Source organism: Lissotriton helveticus, chromosome 7 (assembly GCF_964261635.1).
Source record: "Lissotriton helveticus chromosome 7, aLisHel1.1, whole genome shotgun sequence".
Lineage (NCBI taxonomy): Eukaryota > Metazoa > Chordata > Amphibia > Caudata > Salamandridae > Lissotriton > Lissotriton helveticus.
This window is the reverse complement of record NC_136068.1, coordinates 1,527,686,646-1,527,710,503: the sequence shown is the minus strand read 5'-3', so window position 1 is coordinate 1,527,710,503 and position 23,858 is coordinate 1,527,686,646. Positions and strand designations below refer to the sequence as shown.

Genomic DNA, 23,858 nt, shown 5'->3' with positions numbered 1-23,858 from the left:
CTGAAGAAAAGTCCTCTTTGACGGTGGGACCGAGTTACAGACTGGATCCAAAGGGGGGCTCGACGACGGCTGCCAGGTGAAGAACAGACCCTCGGTGGGAGCCTCTGATTTGGCAGGAAACTTTTTTGCATCGTTTTCGATAGCGAGAAAACAACATGGTTATGCTTTCTTAAAGTACAACTGTAAGAGCTAAATAGATACAAATAGTAATCAAAATTCCTCAATGTGGCTAGGTATGTGATTTTTTACACTCTATCTTACCTTTTGCATTCATTATATCTTTACTCTGTTGGAACTGATTTTAAAGGGTTCGAAAAAACATGTCTTAAGTACGAGGTTACCTGGACACCTGGCCCAAGGACTAAGCCTAACTGGGCTCCAATCCTAGTGGCATGAAGTCCTTTCAATGAAGTAGTAGGCGGGCCCGAGTTGTCCATTCAAATCACTAAATGTCTGCAGTGATGTAGGTATCTGTAAGTTGTATTTAATAGTAAAACAGTCTAGCTGAAGCAAGGCTTCTGTTATTAGATTACATTTATGTGTTTAGTAGTCCTTACGTGAAGTATTCAACGTGGTTTGTGTAAACATATTTCACTTGTGCAGTTATAGTACCATGGAAGTGAATGAAATGTTCTGAGGTTGCAGGCAGGTACCGAGATGAATACAAGCAACAGAACTCAGGTAAGATTCCAAATGTTATACTCTGCAGATGGTAACTCCACACGTTGCAGAGGAAATTACTGCATGTGTCTATGATGTCGAAGATAGAACTCTCTCACCTGATGTTGTCCACTGAGCATGAAATGTCATGGCAGTCCACAAGTGTGGTATAAGACAGACCACTCTGTGTATGGTACACACTAACCAGCTGACCTTTCGTAAGGTCTTAAAAACGTACCTATTCCCCAGCATCTGATCCCTCTCTGTTTATATGCATTACGCACATCTATCTGAGGATATTCTTACTGGCAAAGCGCGGAGATACCCCTTCGGGGGTCTATTCAGGCGCTATAGAAGAATATAAAATAAATAAATAAATAAATGGGTTTGAACTTACAGAAAGGTACATGCTAAAAATGTGTGTAGTTTGCTGTTCACCACATGGCGGAGTACCCTGTCCCCCAAAACTGGTGGTCCTGCCAATCTAGTTAGAGTCAGGCAGACTGTTATGTTTCTGCCAGCTGTACCCCCACTGGCTCCACCAGCAAAAATCTTACACTGACAGACTTGGTGCCTTATTTACAGTAGATTATTTGATGACCTTTTATCCCTCTTCAGGACCGCCATTAAAAGGTTGGTGGTCTGTAAAAAAGTTAAATAATAAGAAAGAGGAAGACAAATTACCCTCACAATTTCGGAGAAAGCTCCCAGGATTAAAACTGCCTCTTTGGAAGTATGTTTTGTAAAACAAAATGAATTGCTGAGCGGCTGCATGAAATATGGATACAGAAAGTTCAAATAAATTACATCTTTGTTGAAAAATATTCCATGCGGTAATTAAAACACATTACAATAGTTGCAATAATTATACATTGTACATATTATAGCAATAATCCATATTCCATATTCTTCATTGCAAATCAAATACTGTAGAATTACTGTAGAAATTTCATTTGCATTGAAGAATATGGAATATGGATTTTTGCTATAATATGTACAATGTAATGTAATGTGTTTTGATTACCTCATGGAATATTTTTCAACAAAGATGTAATTTGTTTGAACTTTCTCTGGTATGAGTATTTTTTGAATAACTTTGGATTTCGCTTGAAAAGATTGTGAAAAAGTGATCTTAAACTTTGTATACATTCAGTTAGTGGTGCACGCAGTGCTTCAAGCAAACACTGTGCTTGATTTTTTTCACATGTACCTTTATGTGGGATGGGCAGCCCACAGATCAATGCGTAGCCCACCTCTGTTGTTTAGCTTTTTGAAACTCTGAATTAGCACATACAAATTGTTATCAAAACTTTGGTGTGCACCATACACCCCTACTTTTTCATTAGTACCAGGTGCTGTGGCAACTGTGGCTAGTGGTAAAGAAGATAATGTAGGAGAAAGCAAAGAGGAAGAAGGGGAGGGCAGAAGAGACACCTGTAAGAACTTTGCAATCAACTGTGAGCAATTAACAACGTTCTGATCCCAATAGCCTGGGATAGTTAAATGGTCAAGTTAGCACCAGCAGATTGTTTCGATTCGATGGAACATAGCAGAAATGTATTCTGGTTGATGACCATAGCTGCTGATACCGGCATGTATCTGACAGCATGATACAGGGTAGGAGATATTTTTGAGCTGCTAGTTCTCTCCTCGGACTAGCTTACATCCAATAATGTAGAAGATTTTGAGCTCGACATCAAGGCATCTTCTATTTGCATTTTCACATTTAATACTTTTATAGAGCAATTGAATATAAGCACCCAAATGCTAAAGACTATGCTATTAGAATATAATTTGTTTAACTTTTCAAACTAGCATCAATTGATCATTGACGCAGGAGCTTGTTCCATATAGAGATTGGGTACAGGAGCTTGCAGAATTGTTGGGGACTGTTTTACGGATGTTGAGGGTAGGATATCTGAAATCAAAAAATCGGAAACCTAAAAGAGTCAGTGTGATATCATATTATAGTTGTCAGGATATTGTCTCACATACATATTTTCCCCTAAATATCATCTACAAAAATATTGCACAGCTTAAATTAATAAAAGATAATCTACACCCAATGGAATGATATTTTTATAGACAATATGAGGGTACTATATTTGTCAGTCGCTATTTCTCTATACACATTTCTAATACAACCGTTGACATATTACATTACTTGGAAGAAAATATTCACCCAAGAGTTGATTTATGAGGCTAAATCTAATAACGAACATACCTATGCCATGTAATTTCAACTTATTGTGCAAAGTTGGAAGCATCTCTTTATTAAGTGCTATAAGAGTCGAAGTGAATCTGCGAAGCGTAGCATACTCAGGCAATCAGCTAATGGAAGCTGTGTTACAAACTCCTTTGTTGATAAGTCAAGAGCCCAAATGCCAGATCTCCTTTTGGACACTGGTGGCATGGCAATTCAATGGCAGTGATCCTGTCCCACCTACATAGGAATCAAGGATTCATTTTTGTGTATTTGTGAGTGGGTGTCAACTGTTCTCCGTACTGGAGCGGAAATGAACCTCTGTGAATTGACAGTCATGGCTGTGCTTTTGGCTCTATCAGACTAGCCCTAGGATTATAATAAAGTCACACCACATGATAGTGCATGTCCCGCTCAGTGGGACATTGAACGCAGAGAATGAGAATAGTACATGGGTAGCTAAGAACACAATTCTACAGCTGAGTTCATCACAGGAGGTGCACCTTGGCATCACCTATGAGAACAGGCCCATAATGCAGATATAGTGAAGGCCTAGGTTCCATTCAATTTTTACGCCATCTCCCTAAAAAAAGCTGCCCAAGTGTAGAGTGCTCGCTAACAGGCTACACACTACAGCAAAAAGTACATTTACTGTTATGACTTGCTGTAAAGTGTACTAAAGGCGTAGTTCACCAACTGACATCTCCCCCGTAGTTCACAGTGTTAAATGGCATATGGTCTAGGGAGCTGAATATGTGGTTGAAGACCCATAGTCAGGACCAGGTGTACTGGAATTTCAAAACAGGAAAAATATTTTCCAGTGGGAAACCATAACTAAAGACAGTCAACATCGTTTAGGCAGCTAATATTATAGGGCTGTGTGACAGAATAACCTATTTAGGCTCTACGGTTGCTGCCTTTAGCCACAGAGAAACATCATGCGTTATGATAACTCAGAAGTATTTATATCTTCAAGAGACCTTCCTCTACTTTGCCTATACATACACACAGAAAAACCTAATCAACAGGGTGTTCTCCATGGGATATTTGCTCTTAACCCAAGATACATGGACAGAGTTACAGAAGGGGCAGGCTTGGGGAGACATGCCCTTTGGTACATTGAATTCCTGCAGTTAGATCAGTGGAGTGAAACGCGTCATACACTATTTTTAACTGTCCAATGTGGATGGGTAGTCAGTCATCACCAGTCTTGACCATGAGGCTCATTACATTAAGTCATAAAAGTCATCTTCATGGAGGGCTGACGCCCAAAATGCATTCCTCATATGAATCTTGCTGAACATATCTCTGAACAATGTCAGCAAGGCTCTGCTATAATGTAGAAGACACTTTGGATGAATTTCTTTTTGATCTCTGAGGAACAAATCTCCACATTGACACTCGTATACCCCACCATTGCACTGTGGTTTTAAATTCTTCATTTGCGATTAGGGACTTATTTTTGGGAGAAGTTTAATTTGGTGTTGAGCAACTCTTCTTAAAATGTTTATGTAATTATGCAGGATCAGGTTCTTGCCAAGAGTAAAACCCAATGATTTAGCAGTTTCATCAATACAGTCTAAAGTGTTAATTGCTTCCAGCCCCTCATGTACAGGAGTGCTGCAGTGTTGTGGGGATATCAGTGGATGTCAGTTTTCTGGGAGTTCTTTAGAAGATGTTGAGTCATCCAGGACTGGAGCTTCCCTAGGGGATTTGCTGAATGGTTATGTCCACTGGGGAGGATACTTTTAATGCAAGCAAAGAGAGATGTTTGATGTTGTTAAGAGAGAGGTAGAGGTGTCTATACATAAATTGAAGAGCATCAGAAAGAGGAAAGAGCCTTGTGGGAATCCCTGCTGTAGACGTGAGAGGCTCATGAGCACAATTGCTAGTTTTATTTGATGCCCAGTTGACAAGATATTATTCAACTCGTTTTAAAACTGAGAAACCTTTCCCCATCTGTTCTTACAAGAATTTTAGCAAGGATGCCAGGTTTACTTTGTCAAACAATGTTGACAGATTAAGACATGTTATAAGTCAAGATTTTCCATTTCCTACAATGCACAACACATCATCAAGTATTTATAGAGCCGGGTTTTAGTAATGCCACAGTAGTAAATCTTAATTAGTGGTCATCTAGGGTGTTGTTCTCAAGTATGGAGTCTTTCAGTTGCTTTGTGACATACATTTCGAGTAAGTTAACCAAGAAGGGTAGGCTTCAGATAGGGTGGGAATGGTTTACATCTTCAAGATTTTTGAGTCAACATTTTTGAAAAGAGGCATCAAATTTTAAGTCCCTCAACGTCAACCCCTCGAATCAGGGAGAAGTTAATCATATTTTCATGGTTGAGTAATGGAAAGGCTTATGAAATTATTTAATAGTTTGAGCGCAGCCTCTGTGTTCATCACATTGGTTTATAGTATCTCCTTGGAAGAGGGTCATTCTGTAGAGGTTTTGTAGTCTGTTTCCATTAACTAATCTGAGTTTATTGTATTGAACCAAGACCTGATATATTTTTATTTTGTAGTCGCCGAATTGTGAGACTTACTCACATGTCTCTATGGTGTTAGGAATGTCAGGAGCAGCTGGTGGTTTTGTAAATTATTTGATGTTGTCAAAGAGTTTTCTGTGATTCATTTTAGATAGGTCAATTACTGATCTTTTCAAAGTTGCATTGATCTTAGGATGTCATTTTGATAATCTTTGAGCTTATTGCCTAACGTTTCAAGTCTCTACTTGGAGATGATATTGCGCCAAAAGCGTACAATTAATCTTAGAACTTTACGTTCTTGGAATAGCTCTTCAGAAAACGACTGTGTAGACTTAAAGGTATTGCGCAGGTTTACTTTGCCTTAAAGTAGATGATGGCAGCTGTGCACTGTGTGCTGGACTTCTTTACAGTGTTTGCCCCATCCATGATGCTATTTCACAGGGGTGCTGTTTAGGCCCTCTCCCATTACATTGTTATCTATAAAATTATTGGTCAAAGGTTCTAGCTATCGCTTATCTGTTACACCAAGCCATTCTAACCACCTCTGAATTCTCCTTCAAGTCCGGACCATGGTAGTTTCACATCTAGGGATGCCTTACTCTGGGGGTGGCCAACAAGGCAGATGAAGGTAGGATCCATGTCAGATTTTCCAGACATCCTTACAAGATATATTTTCATGGAGTGACTCTAAATGGAATTTATTTACTACCAGTCATTGCTTATATTGGAAATCGTATATGGATCCAGTCCTTCTGGCTTTATGTTAGGCACCCCGACCTTACTCGCTGGTCTGCCTCACTTTGGTAGCTCATCCTAAAAGTTTACTGCTTGGCCTATAACGTCATTATTCATCACTTGCCTGTGCGCTTGCCCTCCCGCCCCCAAATGTAAGATCTTGGGTGGCTCCGCAGGTCTGAAGTTTTAAGACAAATTTTGACTTGAAGGTAAGAGGCATCTGAAAAGTTCCACGTCTGAACATTCCTCCTTCATGAGTGCAGGCTGTACCTCAAACATGTTCATTATCACATTAAGAAAGCACCAATTTCCCTTTTTCTTGGACATCCAACACCTCTTGTTAACAAGTATTTTTCATATTATCTGCTTTTTAGGATCTGTTGCCATTTTCTTCTTCCTTGTTTACGATTTGGAACAGTCTTGGTTTTATCTAGTATAATTATTAAGTGTTGGATATCCCTTGCACTTTGTATGCCTTCTGTGCAGAAAACGAAAGCCATATACATAAATGTATGAAAGGGTAGCCTACTCCAACCTACCCAAGAAAGCAGAGGGTGAAACAGTCCCATTGCTCCTGGACACCATCACACTGATACCCGTCTCAACGAATGGCACAGAGAAGTCAATGATTTCCGAGCGTTCCTCGTTGATTGTCAAGGAGCCAATGGCCATGTCAGCTCGCTGGTAGAAGACCTGGAGTTTTGGAAAAAAGGGGTTGGAAAGGGAATGGGATCCAGGAGTAGAAAATGGAGGTGAATGCGGGGAGCAATAAACCAGGAGCCAGAAATGGAAAACAAGGTCAAGGAATGAGAAATGTACCCAAGAGAGGGAATGTGAGTGGTAACATGGAGCGGTAGAGGGAACGGAACATGAAGCAGTAGTTTGGAACACAAGTTCAAATAAGGGCATCAGGTATAAGGTATTGGAAGTGGTTAAAAAAAAAAAACAGGAAACCGGTAGAGAAAATAAAGTATAGAAAGAGAAAGCGGGCACACACAAGCGCAAAAGAAAAGAAGGAACCATGAGTGGAAATACAAGGTAGAACCAGGAATAGGAAGCAGACAATGTTAGAGGAATGGCACAGGGCAACCAGTATCAGGAAAGGAAATCAGAAAAGAGGAGAGACAGGGGAGCAGGAAACCGGGAAAGAGAATGAGGGGCGGGGAGGAGAAGAGAAAAGAAACTATTAGCATCAGCAAGACAACTTTCACCACACGCAAGGCCTATGCAGATGAGAAACCACATCAGGGAACGGTTGTTACGGCAACTGAAATACTTACGGACTAAATTTATGGATCCTGAACTCGCAAGGTTATCCTGGGCAAGTAAAATAAACATTACATTTTCAAGCTAATTAAATAATGTCAGGCGAATACTAATTGCCCGAGGACTCCCATCCCTCACACGTGCCGCAGGGGTTATCGCGCCACTTTGGTAGCTAATGAGAGCTGCGTTTGTTCTCGCAGTTCTTCTTGTGAGGCGCCGGCTGTCGTTTCACAACAAAAAGATTTGGGTGGGAAGGATAAAGTTGCTAGTTACAGAGGTGCCAAGCAAAGAACCCGTAGTATCTGGGAGATAGCGGACAGGTCAGTGTCGCTGAAGAACTGGGACAGTCACGTGCCAGACTCAGCGGTGCTTTGCACGGGACCAATTCCCTAGCCGTTCTAATCTTTCAGGCACACTGCCCTCTCTGGACTCTGACGTAGAAAATAAACATTTCCTGTGATCACTCATGCGCCACCCAGCTCCCTGCCTCTCTTTATTGAGGGATTTTATATAAACCCAAAACACACAAGCAGAGACTGCACCAAGCAAAAGTTTCAATGACGCTCTAACAATAGCCAACAAAAGCTCAGAAAAATGCCACGATTCACTCACTATGGGGCAACCCAGTGAGTGCCCCCTGGGCAAAGGGGTGCAAGCCATAGGCCACAAAATGATAGCCATGTGCAGTATTGTCCTCAATGAACTTCTATCAACGTGTTGATAGAATTGCGTATTTTCTATCATGGTTAATTTCACCTTTTTTTTAAACAAAAAAACAAAGGGGCTCAGCTCAGACAGTCCAGAAAAATAATGTATTTGCAACTCTCGTGAGTTTAAACACAAAGTGGAAATATCTTAGCACATTAGTTTAAAGGGAAATTGGTAGACCTTTTCAATAGTGCCAATCTGCCTGTGTAAAGCAATAATTTCAAAGTAAGCACAGCCAATTTAAAAGGTTATAGCTGTTAGTAACTATACAAAAGGAATGTTAGTGTATGTTTCTTCTGCAGGATTTTTGACTTTCATACTGTAAAACACATCAAAATGTATCACTAGTAAAAAAAAAAAACCACCTAAATGGAGAGATATCAAGCACAGAGCTTTTATGCCTTTTATAGAGGTTACAACTTTACAAGCTCTTCTAAGAATACTGGGACCCCCTAAATATTAATATCCGAAACTAAAATGAAATTTAAAAACTGCAGTCATCAAAGTCAACGGAATAAAGATCGTACATCAAGGGAGCCAGGCAGTGTCTGATTTCAGGTCATACGTGAAGGTGCACAGAGATGTAAGGAAAGGCAGAAGTACGCTTTTTGCGACATGCATGAGGTTTCGATAAAAATCAAGTGTAACTGCATGTAAATTTGCATTATGCGAAAATCGTCCAAAAAAAGTGCTTGGGCCTACTCAGAAGCACTCCCAATTTAAATAAATTTAAGGTGAAGTGCGAGGTGAAAAAGATCACTAAGTCCATCCAGCCTTCTTCCCTTTGCACTGCTGTACCTAGAGATTATTTTTAGTTTTTGCATCCTTTATTTAATGGTGGGAATTTGTTAGTTGCGATATATTAACACTGGAACCGGCCTGCCGGTTTCTTTGATGTCCTCCCCTGTATTTACTTACATGTCCTCTCTTTACAACCCAGCAAACAGATATAGGCTTCTGTGAATCCTGAGACTGGGCAGATCACAGCAGCTGTGTGATAGCTCCGAGGGTAGAGGGCCTGTTGCAGTTATACAGGCAGTGCTTTCAATGGAAATGTAGGAGTGCTGGTGCCCACTGTTCAGAGGACCTATCTGCTCCTGAGACTTCTGTAACTTTGGGGCAGATGTATCAAGCGTTTTATTTGTCGCAAACGCTGCGAATCGCAAAGTAGCAGCGTTTGCGACAAAAAAACAGGAAATGGTATGTATCATGGAAAAAACCTCGCAATATTAAGAAATCACAAATTTTGCGATTCCTTAATATTGCGTAAGCATTTAAGAAATCGCAAATTGCGATTTCTTAAATGCAATGTATCAACCATTGAAGAATTGCGAATTTAGGCTAAGGAATCTCAAATTACCACCAACTTGTAGTTGGTGGTAATTTGCGATTTCTTTTACAAATGCACTTTATGCAATTTGTAAAGGTGCCATGTGACGCTCATACATGCCCTTAGGGCATGTATGTGCACCATATGCGCACACATGTCATTTTCAGGGGTGCAGCAAGGTATTCTTGAGACACCCCTGCACCCTTGAAATTATTCTCAATTTGCGATTAGCAAATTGCGAATCACAAATTGAAAATAATTTCACATTCATTCCTATAGGCCTCCTGGCCCATAGAAATGAATGGAAAATTATTCCTTAATTGCGATTAGCAATTTGCTAATCGCAATTAAGGAATTTTAAGAAATCGCTAAAAAATAGCGAATTTCTACATACATACCATTTTGCATTTCTAAATAGCGATTCCTTAAAAATCGCTATTTAGAAATCGCAAAAGGGTATGTTGATACATCTGGCCCTTTGTCGCCTGTTTGATGTCAGTAGAATGAGTAATATTGCGTAAGTCCCTTTTATTTAAACCGAAGTTTCAGGGTGTGAGTTATATACCTGTTCATCGTTATTATTTGTATTGGTGTGGCTAGTAGTCTGCAGGCTGGTTGGTCGACAATCTCTGAAATAACAAGACGTACAGGGAAGTGAACTCCCACCAGAACAAGCTGGTCAGCATGAGCTGATAAAGAAACACAAACGAGCTTTGGTCGTTCTTCAGGGTCTTTTGTAGTAACACATGTAGGCCTCCTGAATAGGTGAAAGCATAACTTGTGTTTTTATTTTCACTAGTTTGGGGTGGCTGTGCTTTAGCTACAGTAGGGTGGAATAGTCTTAATTGTAATACCATTGTGGGTCCTAGTACACACCTTTAAAAGAGATTCATATTTTGTTCTGTTTTAGGAAACAATAACATGATATGCTCCAAAAGGTTTCCCAAAATTGGGACCGCACTCCGTAGCAGTTTAGGTTTCCAACCTTTATTTTCAAAAAGGCATGCAGCTTCCCATCCCTCTTCCAGGTCCCTGGCCATACGCGTTTCGAAGCTTCCCATGCTTCTCATCAGAGGCCGTGTCAGCAGGCAGTTCAATGGGGCTATCACCCCTCCCGTGCACGCTTTTAAACTCTTCGTGGCTTCCGGTTTGCCCATGTGTTGCTCAGTCGTTTAAAAGGGCATGTTGGTTGTTGTGGCTCTTTTCGCCATATTTAATACCCTCCAGTGGGTTTGCCTGTTGCACATAAATTGGGACCACATTTTCACAGCCCTCCAGTGGGTGAAACATATATATATATATTGGAGAACAGCCATTACATCGTGGCTGTTACCCAGCATTTCATTACAACGCAAGCGTTAGCACGCATGCGTTGTAACAACGCGTAGCATTTACCATGCATTTTTTTACAATGCATGTGCCTTTACCATGCATGCCTTCGTTGTAATGGAATAATATTGTAAAAGCACATATGTTGTAAAAAAAATGTAGGCGATCCACGTTGTTGTGAGGAAACAGAGGCTCTTCTGTTTCCTCACAATGACGTGCACCGCCCCTCAGACCACTGGAAGAAGGAACCACAAGGTGAGAGAGGAACCATGAGGCGAGACAGGTAAGTGGGATTGGGCCTGAGGTGGGGGTGGGAGTTACTATTTTAAGGGAAAAAAGGGGTTGGGGGTCTTGCAGGGTAGTGTTTTTAGGGTAGAGAGGACTGAGGGAGGGTCCTGCAGGGGTAGTACTTTAGGGTTTAGGGTAGAGAGAGGACTGGGGTTCAGGGATAGTGTTTGAGGGACCAGGGTAGGGAGAGAACTGGGGGTTGAGGTCGTGCAGGGTAGTGTTTTAGGGTAGGGAGAGCACTGGGGGTCGGGGAGGGTTGTGCAGGGGTAGTGTTTTAGGGTTTAGGGTAGGGAGAGGACAGAGCGTTGGGGTGCTGCAGGGGTAGTGATTTAGGGTTTAGGGTAGGGAAAGGTTTGGGGGTCATGCAGGGGTAGTGATTTAGGGTTTAGGGTAGGGAAAGGATTGGTGGTCGGGGGTCCTGCAGGGGTAGTGATTTAGGGTTTAGAGTAGGGAAAGAATTGGGGGTCGGAGGTCCTGCAGGGGCAGTGATTTAGTGTTTAGGGTAGGGAAAGGATTGGGATTTGGGAGGTCATGCAGGGGTAGGGATTTAGGAATGGGTAAGGGCTGGGGTTCAGGGGGTTTTGGAGGGGAATTGATCTTGGGTTTAGGGTAGGGTAGTAAGGGCGAGATGTACGGTGTGATTTTGAATGCACAAACGGGTTTGCGAACCTGTTTGCACATGCAAAATCACTGTTGGCCATGTATAATTCCTAAATAGCGAGTCGCAATTTATTTGCTACTTGCTATTTAGGAATTGCGAGTCGCAATTAGGAAGGGGCGTTCCCTTCCTAATTGTGTTCGCAATGCTATGTGTGAATGTTTTGTGACCGCAATTGTGGTTGCAAAACACTTGCAAATTACCACCCTCTACAAGCGGGTGGTAATGCAGTCACAATTTAGAAGGGGTTCTGAGGGGACCTCTTCCGCTTTGTGAATGTCTATAAAAATGTTTTTCAAGGGCAAGCAGTGGTCCCAGGGACTACTACCTGCCCTTCAAAAATTACGCGAAAACGTTTAATTTTTTAGTTTTAAAATGCATCCCGTTTTCCTTTAAGGAAAACGGGCTGCATTTAAAAAAAAAAAAGCTGTTTTATCTAAAAGCAGTCCAAGACATGGCGGTCTGCTGAGCCCAGCAGGCCACCATCCCTGGGAGGGCTGGCATACCCAATGGCTCGGAAATTGCGAGAGGCTCATTTAGATGGGGAACATTCTTTACAACGCGGATGTTACCCCGCACTACAGTTACGACGCTTCTTTTACAACGCAAGGCGTAACTACGACTTGCGCTGGAGAGCGCTGAAGGACAAGGAATAGCAGATTTACTATTCCAACACCTTCCTTACTGTACGTAGGCTGGTGTTGGAATAGTAAATTTAACTATTCTAAGTCCAGCACCCCTACAGCGTAAGTCGTGGTAACGACTTGCGTTGTAAAAAACGCGTTGTAAAGGTACGCGTGGTAATACCATGCGTTGTACCGTCGTACATCCATTAATATTCAATCAATCAGTCAATTGTTAAGCACACTACAAACCCGTGAGGGTCTCAAGGCGCTGGAGGCGGTATGGGGGGGGCGGTACTGATCGAACTGGCAGGTCTTTAGTGTCCGCCTGAAGGTCAGCAGGTCTTGGGTCTGTCGTAAGCTCAGCTGGAGGGTGTTCCATGTCCATATTCATGAACCTCGCAATTTGCGACCCCATTGGGAATCACAAACAGTGTTAAACACACTGTTGTACATGCAAAATAGCGCCTCGCTTGCTATGAGTTGCTATTTGCAAGGCGCTACTTTGCTGGTCGTACATCTGGCCCTTAGTGTAACTTACCTTAGACACTTTGCATTGTAATGGCTTGCGTGGTAAAGGTATATGCTTGGTAAAAGAATGTGTTGCAATGGTAGGTCGATGTAGGTGCACTAGCGTAGTAATACCAGCATTGTAATGCCACGAGTGGTATTAGTATGCGTAGTACCATCATACATTCATATGTGTGTGCGTGTATATATATATATATATATATATACATATATATATATATAAATATTTACATATACACACACACAAATATATATATTCACTAAGAAAAACAAATGTTACAGGGTCATTAAAGTTAGGAAATAGAATTAAATAAACTTTAGAAATTCACTGAAAAAAACCAAAGGCTACAAGGACGTTATAGTTAGGAAACATAATTAAAAAAATATAGAGATTCACTGAAAAAAGAAAGGTTACAGGGGTCACTGGTACGAAACCAGAGAAATTCAGCAGTTACATTTACCTCAGCTAACTTTAACTTAAACCCGGGGGGGGGGCTTTACCTGAGCTCAAGATGGCCGCCTAGAGTGAGATCTCTGTGCTGCCATCGCACAATCCGTAATAAATCCTGCATCTGAGCTGAAAGCATCGAAACAAAATGCGACCCTGAGGAGAGGAGCGGATGCTCTGCTGAGAGAACTGCTCGCTGTTCCCTGTGGCTGAGTGGCAGTGTGGATACCAGGTGCTGCGGAGGAGGCCCGAGTCTGGCCTACGGATGCAGCAGAGGCCCTGGGGTGAGCAGCGTTCCCTGCGACAGGCCGTCACGGACTGAGGAGTCCTGCAGGTCACTGCTGATAAGGAAATTGCTGTGAGTAGCGGATGCTCGACTGAGAGACCTGCCTGCAGAACGTCGGTGTTTGAGTTTCAGAATGGCTGCTGTGTGCTGCATGGGAGGCCCGGACCCGGCCCACTGATGAAGCGGAGACCCTGAGGTGAGCGGCATTCCCTGCGACTGGGGAGCCCCGCGGCTGACTGTTGGAAAAGAAATTCCTAGTACAGATCTGTGGACCGTAAGAGAAGAGCACACAGACCCCCAACCATAGCGCAACCCGAGGAGCTAGGGGCACCGACGGAGAAGGCGCAAGAAACACAGCCGGCCCTGACGTGTAGGAAGTATGCACTTTGGCCAGAGCAGAAACATCGAGGTGGCAGTGAACACCGCTAGGAACTGTATGTGCCTGCCTCTACCCAGATGAGATCTGCAGCTGTGAGAGCTGGTGCTAAGGCAGGATGAGCGGCGGCCCTAGTGAGCGAATGTGTAGCGGGAAGAGAGTGAAACTGGCAGCCTATGGAGCATGCAGTGAAAGGCGATTAAACTGCACGGACTAGACCGTGCTGAGTGGCAGAAGTGCAGAGGGAGCAGCAGCAGCATCTGGACACCTTGTAACCATACCAGGAACTGGACTATATGACAACACAAGCAATCAGAGAAGCTCAGACAACTTGGAACATGCTGAGAGGGGAGCTATAAAGTAGACAACCCTCTGTCCCCAGATGGCAGCTAAATTGGAAGGTTCATAAGCGTCAGCAAGGCAGGGAAATAAAAGGGGTTCAAGACGAACAATTGAGTCACGCCTGATTGACCACCTAGATCTGTACGACAGGGGAGAGGCATTACTGCCTGACTGGCAAAGCATAGCGCACAACAGCATTAGGAGCAAAAGGCATATTGCATGAGACGGAAACAACAGACGTGCTAGACACCCACTAGGCCCGCGTGGCAGAAACCAGGGGAGTGAGAACAACAGGCACCGCACCAGAGGCCTACAAGGGCAGCGTGTGCCCAGACGCACTGGACGAGCACGCCTCCAGGTGCGAAACGAAGCGGCATACATGGGCAAGGTGAACAAAACCCAGCCTAAAATCAACTTTGAACGGCGAAAACAGAGGTTGAGAGACTCGGAACCAGAACAAGCAGCAGCTGCGCAAATAGAAATGGCGAAGCCAGCGCAAGAAGAAGATATACGAACAATTCTAAAAGCTGTACAGAAGAGCCTGGCAGCCATTGATAGCAAAATAGATGAATTAGCGTACCGGATGGATCGCATGAAGGAGCGACTAGACTAGCAAGCTGAGCGGATCGACAGGACTAAGAGGAGGGCAACGGAAGTCAAAGAAGCCCAAACAGAGATGGGCTTGGAGCAAAGACAGATGGGGAAGCTGCTGAGTACCTTACAGGATAAGACAGAAGATTTGGAGGCTCGATCACGGAGGAGCAACATATGAATCACAGGCCTTCCGGAATCCACTAGCATGGGAAACATGGAAATATATGTGGAAGAACTACTGGTGTCGCTGTTAGGCCAGGAGTCCTTCTCCCCAATGTTTGAGGTGGAGCACGCCTATCGATCACTGGGCCCAAGACCACCGCCTGGAGCCCCGTCATGACCCATGATAGCCGAATTGCTGAACTATAAGGACCGAGACACGGCGCTGAGAGTTGCTAGAGAGAAGCGAAGTTTCCAGCATGAAGGTTCCGCAATCTTACTATTTCCTGATTTCACCATGCGAGTGCAAGAAGCGAGAAAATAATTTGCGCCCCTGAAGAGGCAACTGCGGAAACAGAACCTGGACTATGCAATGCCTTACCCAGCATACCTCAGAGTGAATAGGCAAGGAAAGTCTAGGATATTTACGAACCCCAAGCTGTTGAAAAAAGCCCTCAAAGAATGGTCAAAGGACGATGTAAGACCAAAGGACTCAGACGCTGGCGAAGGTGCACATGGAGGATGCCTGGAAGAGCAAGATTAAACAGAACGCTGCGTGTAATGGCCACTAAGGGTTGAGGCTTCTTTGTGGGGACACACACATACGACTTTCAAACTGTCGAGGTGAGGAGACTTAGTGACCAGTCAGAGTAGAGCAAGCAGGTCTTCACTGAATAGGAGAAGGGTACGTTAGAAAACTTAGAACACGGCTTCTTAGCCCAACAATCCATACTCCTCAGGATGGAAGTACTATAGACATAACATTAGATATGACAGCCAGATGTACGAGATCAGCGAGATGGCACACAGCAGATGACTATTCTATAAGAGATTAGTTAAGGGAGAGCAGGCAACATCCGCCCAAGAGTGTGACACACAACACGGCGGAATGCCAGAACGGTTTATTCATGGACATAGTAGTATGTGATCCAATTAATGTATACTTGGAGAAGGGGGGGACTCGACTGTGCACAGTTGAGGTGAGCACAGCGTGGGAGGGCGGGAGGGTTCAGAGTTTCAATTTGTGTCAGACTTAATTGTAAGATGGCCTAAAACATGCATGCATACTACATCAGACAGTAATGAGGAGCTTGATGCCCATACACTTCTTGAATACAATGCGAGTGTGATGAAACATACCAATCATAATACAGTACCATTCCAGTAGTGTGAAAATGTTGACATGGAATGTTCACGGCCTCAACCGTCATAGGAAACTGTGGAAAGTATTTACCTATCTCAATCGACGCAGGATAGATATGGCGCTCCTGCAGGAGTCACATCTGCCCACTAACAGTAAAATGTTGACAAACAGGTGTCTACAGGGCAAACTACACACAGCAGGATTCACTTCAAATGCAAGGCGAGTTATAACATGGGTGAGCCCGAAATCGGGGATGACACTGGAAGCACTGGAAACTGATTCAGAGGGCAGATTTGACATTTCTAGGTGCCATGGGAAGGGGCTGGACTTAGTTATAGTGAATATATAGGGCCAAATTATGATAACCCATGGTTCTACCTGGTGGAGAGAATTACCAGATATGATGCCCAATCTCAGCTTTGGGGAGGAGATTTTAACTGTGTGTTGAACCCGACCCTTGACCGATCAGGAGGCCTTGCTCGACGTCCCACAGCTGCTGCCTGGGTTAGCCTGACATGACAGTGCAGTTAGATTTATGTGATGTATGTAGAGCCAGGTCGCAGGGACAAGGAGGATACACCCATTACTCAGCATATCATGACTTACACACCAGAATAGATTACTGGATCTCTTCAAGGGTGCTATACAAACAGACCCGAAACTTGTGAGATCCACCCACGTACTTACTCAGACCATTCTCCGATACAGCTAGTTGTAGATTGCCCATTAAAGAGGATTCCCCCTTTTACCTGGGGGTTCCCACCTTACTCGTTGCTTGACACGGTCTTTAAGACAGAGATAGCGGAAGTCAGTGACAGTTTCTTTGACATAAACATTGGTTCGGTAGACACATTTACAACCGTATGGGACACATTAAAGGTGTACATACGAGGGATCGCTATTGCCAGGCACTCGGGTGTCCTTTGTGCCCTCAGAAAGTGGCTAGCAGAATTAGAAGACCGACTGAAAGAGCTAGAATGTGATCTCACGGCGGTGGTAGATAGCAGAGCTGAGGAGGAACTCAAGCTAGTGTTACAGGAATATCATGACACAGCAGATGCAGAAGTCAAACACTTAGGGAAATATGCTACTGCCTGTATTTATGGCGAGGGAGAAAGACCGGGCATAGTTCTTGCCTCATTATTAAAGAAAAGAAGAGAAAGTACGGGAGTGACAGAAATATATTCGGAGGAAGGAGAGACGCTCACAGACCCGACTGAGTTAGCCAATAGATTTCGACAATATTACTCAGCGCTATACAGTACTAAGGCATTAGCAAGCGACTCAGAAATCCTGCACTACCTGTAGTATATTAAGTTACCGTGGTTGACGGATGTGTACAGAGAATACCTAATGAGGCCGCTAGATGCAGACGAAAGTAAGTCAGCGTTAGCTGGCATGAGGACAGGGAGCGTTCCAGGTATAGATGAATTGACTGTCTCTTTCTGCAAAGAGTTTACGGACCAACTGACACCACATTTAATAACTCTATTTGAGGAAATTAGTGAAGTCGGACGGATGCCCCACTCGATGAGAGAAGACCTGTAAGTGACCATATTGAAACCCGAAAAAACCCCAGCTGAGTGCTCCTCATACCGTCCGCTCTCCCTATTAAATGTAGATATTAAAATATATGACAAAGTATTAGCAAACCGATTGGCTCCTTTTATTCCGAAGTTGGTAGCGGCAGAACAAGCTGGCTTCGTCCCAGGGTGTAACCTGACATACAATCTGAGAATAGTATTTGGGGTTATACAACACACTAGGCAGGAAACAAAAGCAGTAACCGTCTTTTTAGATATGGAAAAAGCATTTGATTCAGTGGAATGGGCATTTATGAAGCCAGTGCTACTACGGATGGGACTGGGTGAAATGATTTTACAGATAATAGGAGTCTTGTATAACTCACTCACAGCTAGAATCAGACTTGGAGACCAGGTTACTGCCCCCATTACGATATCTAGAGACACCCGTCAGGGATGTCCACTCTCGCCGTTATTATATGCTTTGGTCGCTGAGTCACTTGCCTGCACTCTCAGCGAATACCATGGTCAGAAGGGAATTTGTTTCCCGGGTTATAACTTAATTATATCTACGTATGCTGATGATACGCACTATATAACAGGGATCCAGAGGAAAACCTGTCGCCTGTACTCCGAGAGGTGGTTAAATATGAAGAGCTGTTGGGATTTAAGGTTAATTGGCCTAAATCCATTATATTCCCGCTCTCCCCAGCAGTACAGCCCTTTGAACCTGAATTCCCCTTACAATGGACAACCCAGCCAGTACGATACTTGGAAGTGAAGATACATACAGACTCGGAAGTGGTCTTTCCAGAAAACTATGGGAGGGCAGTAAGTAAGCTAGAAGAAGACATAGTACGATGGAATCGACTGCCCTTACCTCTTGCGAGGCGAGTGTCATTCATGGAGATGGTCATACTACCTGGATTCCTGTCCTTGTTTACAAATATCCCAATGGTCCGTCCAAAATCCTTTTTTAAAACAATCACATCTCTACTAATTAATCTGGCATGGGCTGAAAAACGTGCAAGGGCCCGCTGGAACACACTCACACTATCGTCCAGTATGGGTGGTCTAGATGCTCCAGACTTGGACTTGTATTATACGGCGGCACAAAGTTCTCACGCCCACTACTATATGCACGAGCTACCAGGGCTTCCCCATATTCAAATTGAAAAGATGGTAGCTGCTCCCCTCCAATTGCCAGCTCTCCTGTTCAAACCCCCTTCCTGTAGAACTAGGGTAAATGCGGTTGCACATGCCTGGCAGCAGCTTCTTAAACTACAGGCGGGAGCCATACTATACTTCCACTGACGCAAATAGCATGGTGCCACTGGTTACCGCAATGCGGTGAAAAAGGAGTTACACACGCGCTAGAGTCTGTGAACATTAAAATATGTTTCTGGATGGCACAGTAAGAGAGTGGACGGACGCTGAAATGGGAGAGCAGCAGAGAAGACTGCTCACAAGATTCCATTATTATAGGATGAGACTAGCGCTGAAAGACATGCTAGGTATTGACTAAGCAGAACCGCCCGACGTGACTGCCCTGACATTCATAATAAAGTCAGACACAACCGTAAAAATAGTTTCCAGTATATACAAAACCATGCAAGATTACCAGAAAAATCTGAAAAATCAGTACACCAAAGCCAGGCTAAAATGACAAGTAGACTTGGGGGAGACACTAGATGACGATATGTGGAAATACTGCTATGAAAACACAAAGTGAATCTACTTAAATGGGCATCACCGATTAATTTACTTTAAATTCCTAAACAGGGTCTTCTACAATCCGGCTGCATAGATATGGGCTCCGGAAAACAGCTGAATGTGAACGCTGCAGAGTGAGTCCAGCAGGGTTTTTTCACTTAGCTTGGCTGTGTCCAGGAATTCCACATTTCTGGGACCTGATATTTAAAGCTCTGGGAGACATTACATCCATGGTATTGACCCCAGACCCCCAGTTAGTATTGTTAGGTTATTCTAAAAACTTGCCAAAGACTGTGAGACGTTTAGTAGATATGGGGCTACTGCTGGCTGGGCGCAGAGTAGCTAATAACTGGGCCTGTGACCCAACTCCACCAATGGCGTGTTGGTCCAAAGACATGATATACTGCAATATCCAGACAGAACTTTACAGTGAATTACTTCCACCCCGGAGCTGGCCCAAAAACTTTTAGGGGCTCTATCAAAGCTACATGGCCACAAAAGCAACAGACACAACTACCGCAGATAGCCCTAGTATGGGTGCAAACCTGACGCCACACCTGGTACGCGATAACAGACCTATGGCAGTAACCCCCTGATAAGATTATTGCAACCAGGGTAGACTATAGAGGCCGCCAAATTAATTAGCAGTCGGGTATTATTTTGATAGAAATCTCTCCCTATTCAATCGTGGTGTAAGTTTATAAATGCAGTGTCACAGATGGGCTGCCTAGCCTCCACAGTGTTAATGATGTGAATGTTCACTATGTGAGACAAACAAAAGATGATGTAATCCAAGATGTCTTTATTCTCTATGCTAAGAGACATGCATGTACTTTTTGTATGCTAATAAAAGTTAATAACAAAACCTATAAATTAAACCCCCGCAATGCACTGCTAATGACCTCACATATAACATCACTCATGACATGGTCAGTGACATCACTGATGTCATCACTGAAGACATTTCAAATGACATTGCTGATGACTTCACTGATAACATCATCCACAAAACCTCTCACACACCCACTGACACCCCCATGGAGCGTCTCATAAATCCACTCCCACTCAACCACTCACATACCCATTCACAGACCATTACAAGTACTCACATAACCAATTATTCATCTATAGAGACACTCTGTCATTGGGTGCACAGTAAAAAAAAAGTAGGGGGGCACATGGCAGCAGGCCCTCATGCCAGCTCCCCCTGTGATGTCCTCCTGTCCAGCTCGCCTGCAGCCATGTGACTGTCATGAAATGTGGTGCAATTATATTCATACACTTTATGTTAAAAAAACACCTTAGAAATTCACTGAAAAAAAGGCTAACGGGACCTTATAGTTAGGTGAAATTGTCAGTTAAAACATAATGCATTAAAGTAACAAAACCACCGAAATTCACCAGCAATCATTATCTCAAGTAACTATAACTTGTGACCTAAAGTGACTATAACTTGTTCCTTCCCCATGCACTGCTTGTACCCTCACATATTACATCTCTGATGTGATATGTTCAGTGACCGCATTGATAACATCCCTAATGACATCTGAAATGATAGCATTGATAACAACATTGTGCACGGCGGGGGTGCAAGTTATAGTTACTTTATAGCACAAGTTATAGTTGCTTGGTGAGAAACAACTGACTCTCTCAATGTCTTTTTGTTGGAGGTAAATGATATTCACCACTATGCCACATCCTCTTATTTAACCAACTAAGAGACGTGTTCATGAAAGCAAGTTTCATTTTCATAAAAGTATTTTATTGCAATATATACTTTTTTGCTTTTACTAGAGCTTTGAGAAGTTAAACATCTGCAGGCAAAGATGCACAAAATGTAAAACGTATTCTCTGTGAAGTTGACTAAATTGGGGTTTTCATTTTATAGTTCCAAAAGTAGGATGACTTAGGATTCTGAGCAGGAACATGCCAGCCTACAGGGGATGCAAAGATTTCTCAGCAGCTGCCGCTGAAAAGCAGAAAGGGAAGAGTCAATCACAAGTCAGGCGCGCTTGAAATGTGACTAACTCATCGAAAATTCTTGGAGCCCTTTGAGAGTTACTGGCTGGCTGGGAAATCTGCAGATGTATTCTAGTCCAGTCAGTCTGCCACTGTGATTTCTTTAAAATATTGAGGTAAATACCTGAAGCTGTTTTTTAACTCCCTCAGTTTTGAAAGACAATTTCAATTCATAAATATTTATCAAAAAGGTAGAAGGCTATTTCCATGCCCAAAACATCTGTGGTAACCAGCATTGATTTTCAGATGGCCCTGGTGATGCACAATTGCAATCGGTTTGGCAACTATGAAATGATGCAGAATACAAACCCTCAAATGGTTTGCTTTTCTTTACCAGTGTATTGGCCCTACACTGAGGACTCAGGGTTGCACTTTTGCCTTGGCCAGTATATATGTTTGTATAAACAGATCATACTTTTATTACACAGCCTGTTAAGACCAATCAGTTTACCCCGTGGCCTCCCAAAAATTGAGCTCGTTGGTGCTGAACTTTTGTTCTCTTGCCTGGTATATGCTAGAGCTCAGGTTGATGCCCTTGGTGATGTGAAGGTTTTGTGAGGTAGATTGAGTATGGAGAAGAGGATTAAAAATAACTATGGGTATGTACTTAATGTCCTTTATTGCTGGCTGGTCACTGTGTCAAGGTTAAAACCACTACTGAACCAAAACAGACACTGAGGAGCTGTTGCTTCTGCCCAGTGGGGCCAACATATTTCATGCCTCAAGGTGCCAATAAAGTCTGGGCATTTCATCAGGACCAAAGACCATAATCTACTAAAATACATGTGAATTGAACATGACGCACAAAACCTTTCTCTGGTATATAGTTACCTCTTGACCAACTTGGTCCGATAGTAGAGGTCCCTTAGGAGAACTCGGGCGATGGCTCCTCACCTAATTGGATTAAGAGGTAGCCCGGTGAGTATCCTACTCTGCCACCAGAGTCCCTGAAAGGATGACCAACCTGAAAAGTTATGCCTAATTTGCAGTATCCAATGCCTGCAAACCACCACATGTCCTCACTCAATCAGATGTCACTCTGACTTTTGAACTAGTCAAGCTAAAAGTACCCATAGCAACACTAAGACGTGTTTCTTAATTTTGCCTTTTTCCACCTAGGATGATTCCCAGCACCTTTTATATTAGCACTTATCCAATATCACATTAAATAAGGACACCAGGTTCTTTTATGATCTTTTGCTTAGAAAAAGTCATGCTTAAGCCCAGAAACAGCCTAGCTGCTTCACCCTTTTAGTCTCCTGCTCCCTGGCCCCTTCACATTTAGTGACCTTTGCAGGCTGTCTGGATGACAGTTGTTAGGTCTTGGGGCTGGAAATCTTTTGTAGACAGTGCTGAAAATATGCATGGCCTCCAGAGTGTCACTTCTTATCCCATCACCCTGGAACAAGGGCAGCATCTGCTTGGAATTTTGGTTGCCATGGCAACAGCAGGGCCAGCTCTATGCTTTTGTAACTATTGTCAATACTTTTTAGTGGTTTATCATGGGCCTTTCCTTTTCTATACTCAAATCTGGCACTTGTTTTCTCCTGTTTTCTCCTCCTAACCGTCAGGTGCAATGACGCAAATTAGTTGTGGTGACGCTATCACACTTGTCTTTACCGTCATGGCAACTAAATCCAGCCATGCTAGTAGAAAGGGTAATCTTACAATCACACAAATGCAGAGACAGGGCATCAACCACCGATTCTTTAATGAATTCTGACTTCTAGCCTTGTGGGCGTTTACTAGATTCTCGCCACATGCGGAAAGCACAGATGGGTGCCATCAAATTTATTTTCTTAGTTCTCGGGGCTTTCGGTGCAACCAAGACAGCCAGGAAAATGAGTCATGTTCAAACAGCAGAAAGAAAGGTGGCACGAGAAGGCAAGGATGATCTCACCATTGTGGCACTGGTGATGTTACCTGGTTGCAATATCCCATCATCCTACCTTAGACACCAGTCCCTCATTCACAGGGAGATTCAGGGAAATTATACAAATATAGTACTAACTCCATGTAAACCCTGGCTATTCTAACTCCTCAGCCTTTATCAATATTCTATACAGTACCATTCAGACCTAAGCTCGGCCTTTGACAAGGGTAATGGATCCAAGCTCTGGGCCATACTTGGGTCCTTGGGGGTCGAACCGACCCTGCTCTCCTTCTTACACTCTCTGCACGAGGGGCTATCCCCTTCCGCCAGATATGGGTAGAGTGGGGAGTGCACTGTGCTCCTGTAGTTGAAGAGAGGGGTGATTTAGGGGTGCATCCTGGCCCCCTTTCTCTTCACTCTATATATTAATGGCTATCAACCTAATGGACCTTGCAGTGGACGTGTTGACTTTTTCTTTCATATGCAGTTGACGCAGTCCTTATGTCTCATACAGCTAGAGGGTCTGTTAGATCTTTTTGTTCTTTATATGGATGGACT

General features: G+C 43.3%; 1 protein-coding gene across 1 annotated transcript in view; it reads right to left on the bottom strand.

Annotated features, from left to right (window-relative positions):
* Positions 1-23,858, bottom strand: part of GRIN2D (glutamate ionotropic receptor NMDA type subunit 2D) — a 1,103,075-nt gene that overhangs the window by 493,461 nt on the left and 585,756 nt on the right. Inside the window, exon 6 of the mRNA XM_078654973.1 lies at positions 6,630-6,783. Coding sequence (XP_078511099.1) covers positions 6,630-6,783 — 154 coding nt within the window. The remainder of the gene's footprint in view (positions 1-6,629; positions 6,784-23,858) is intronic.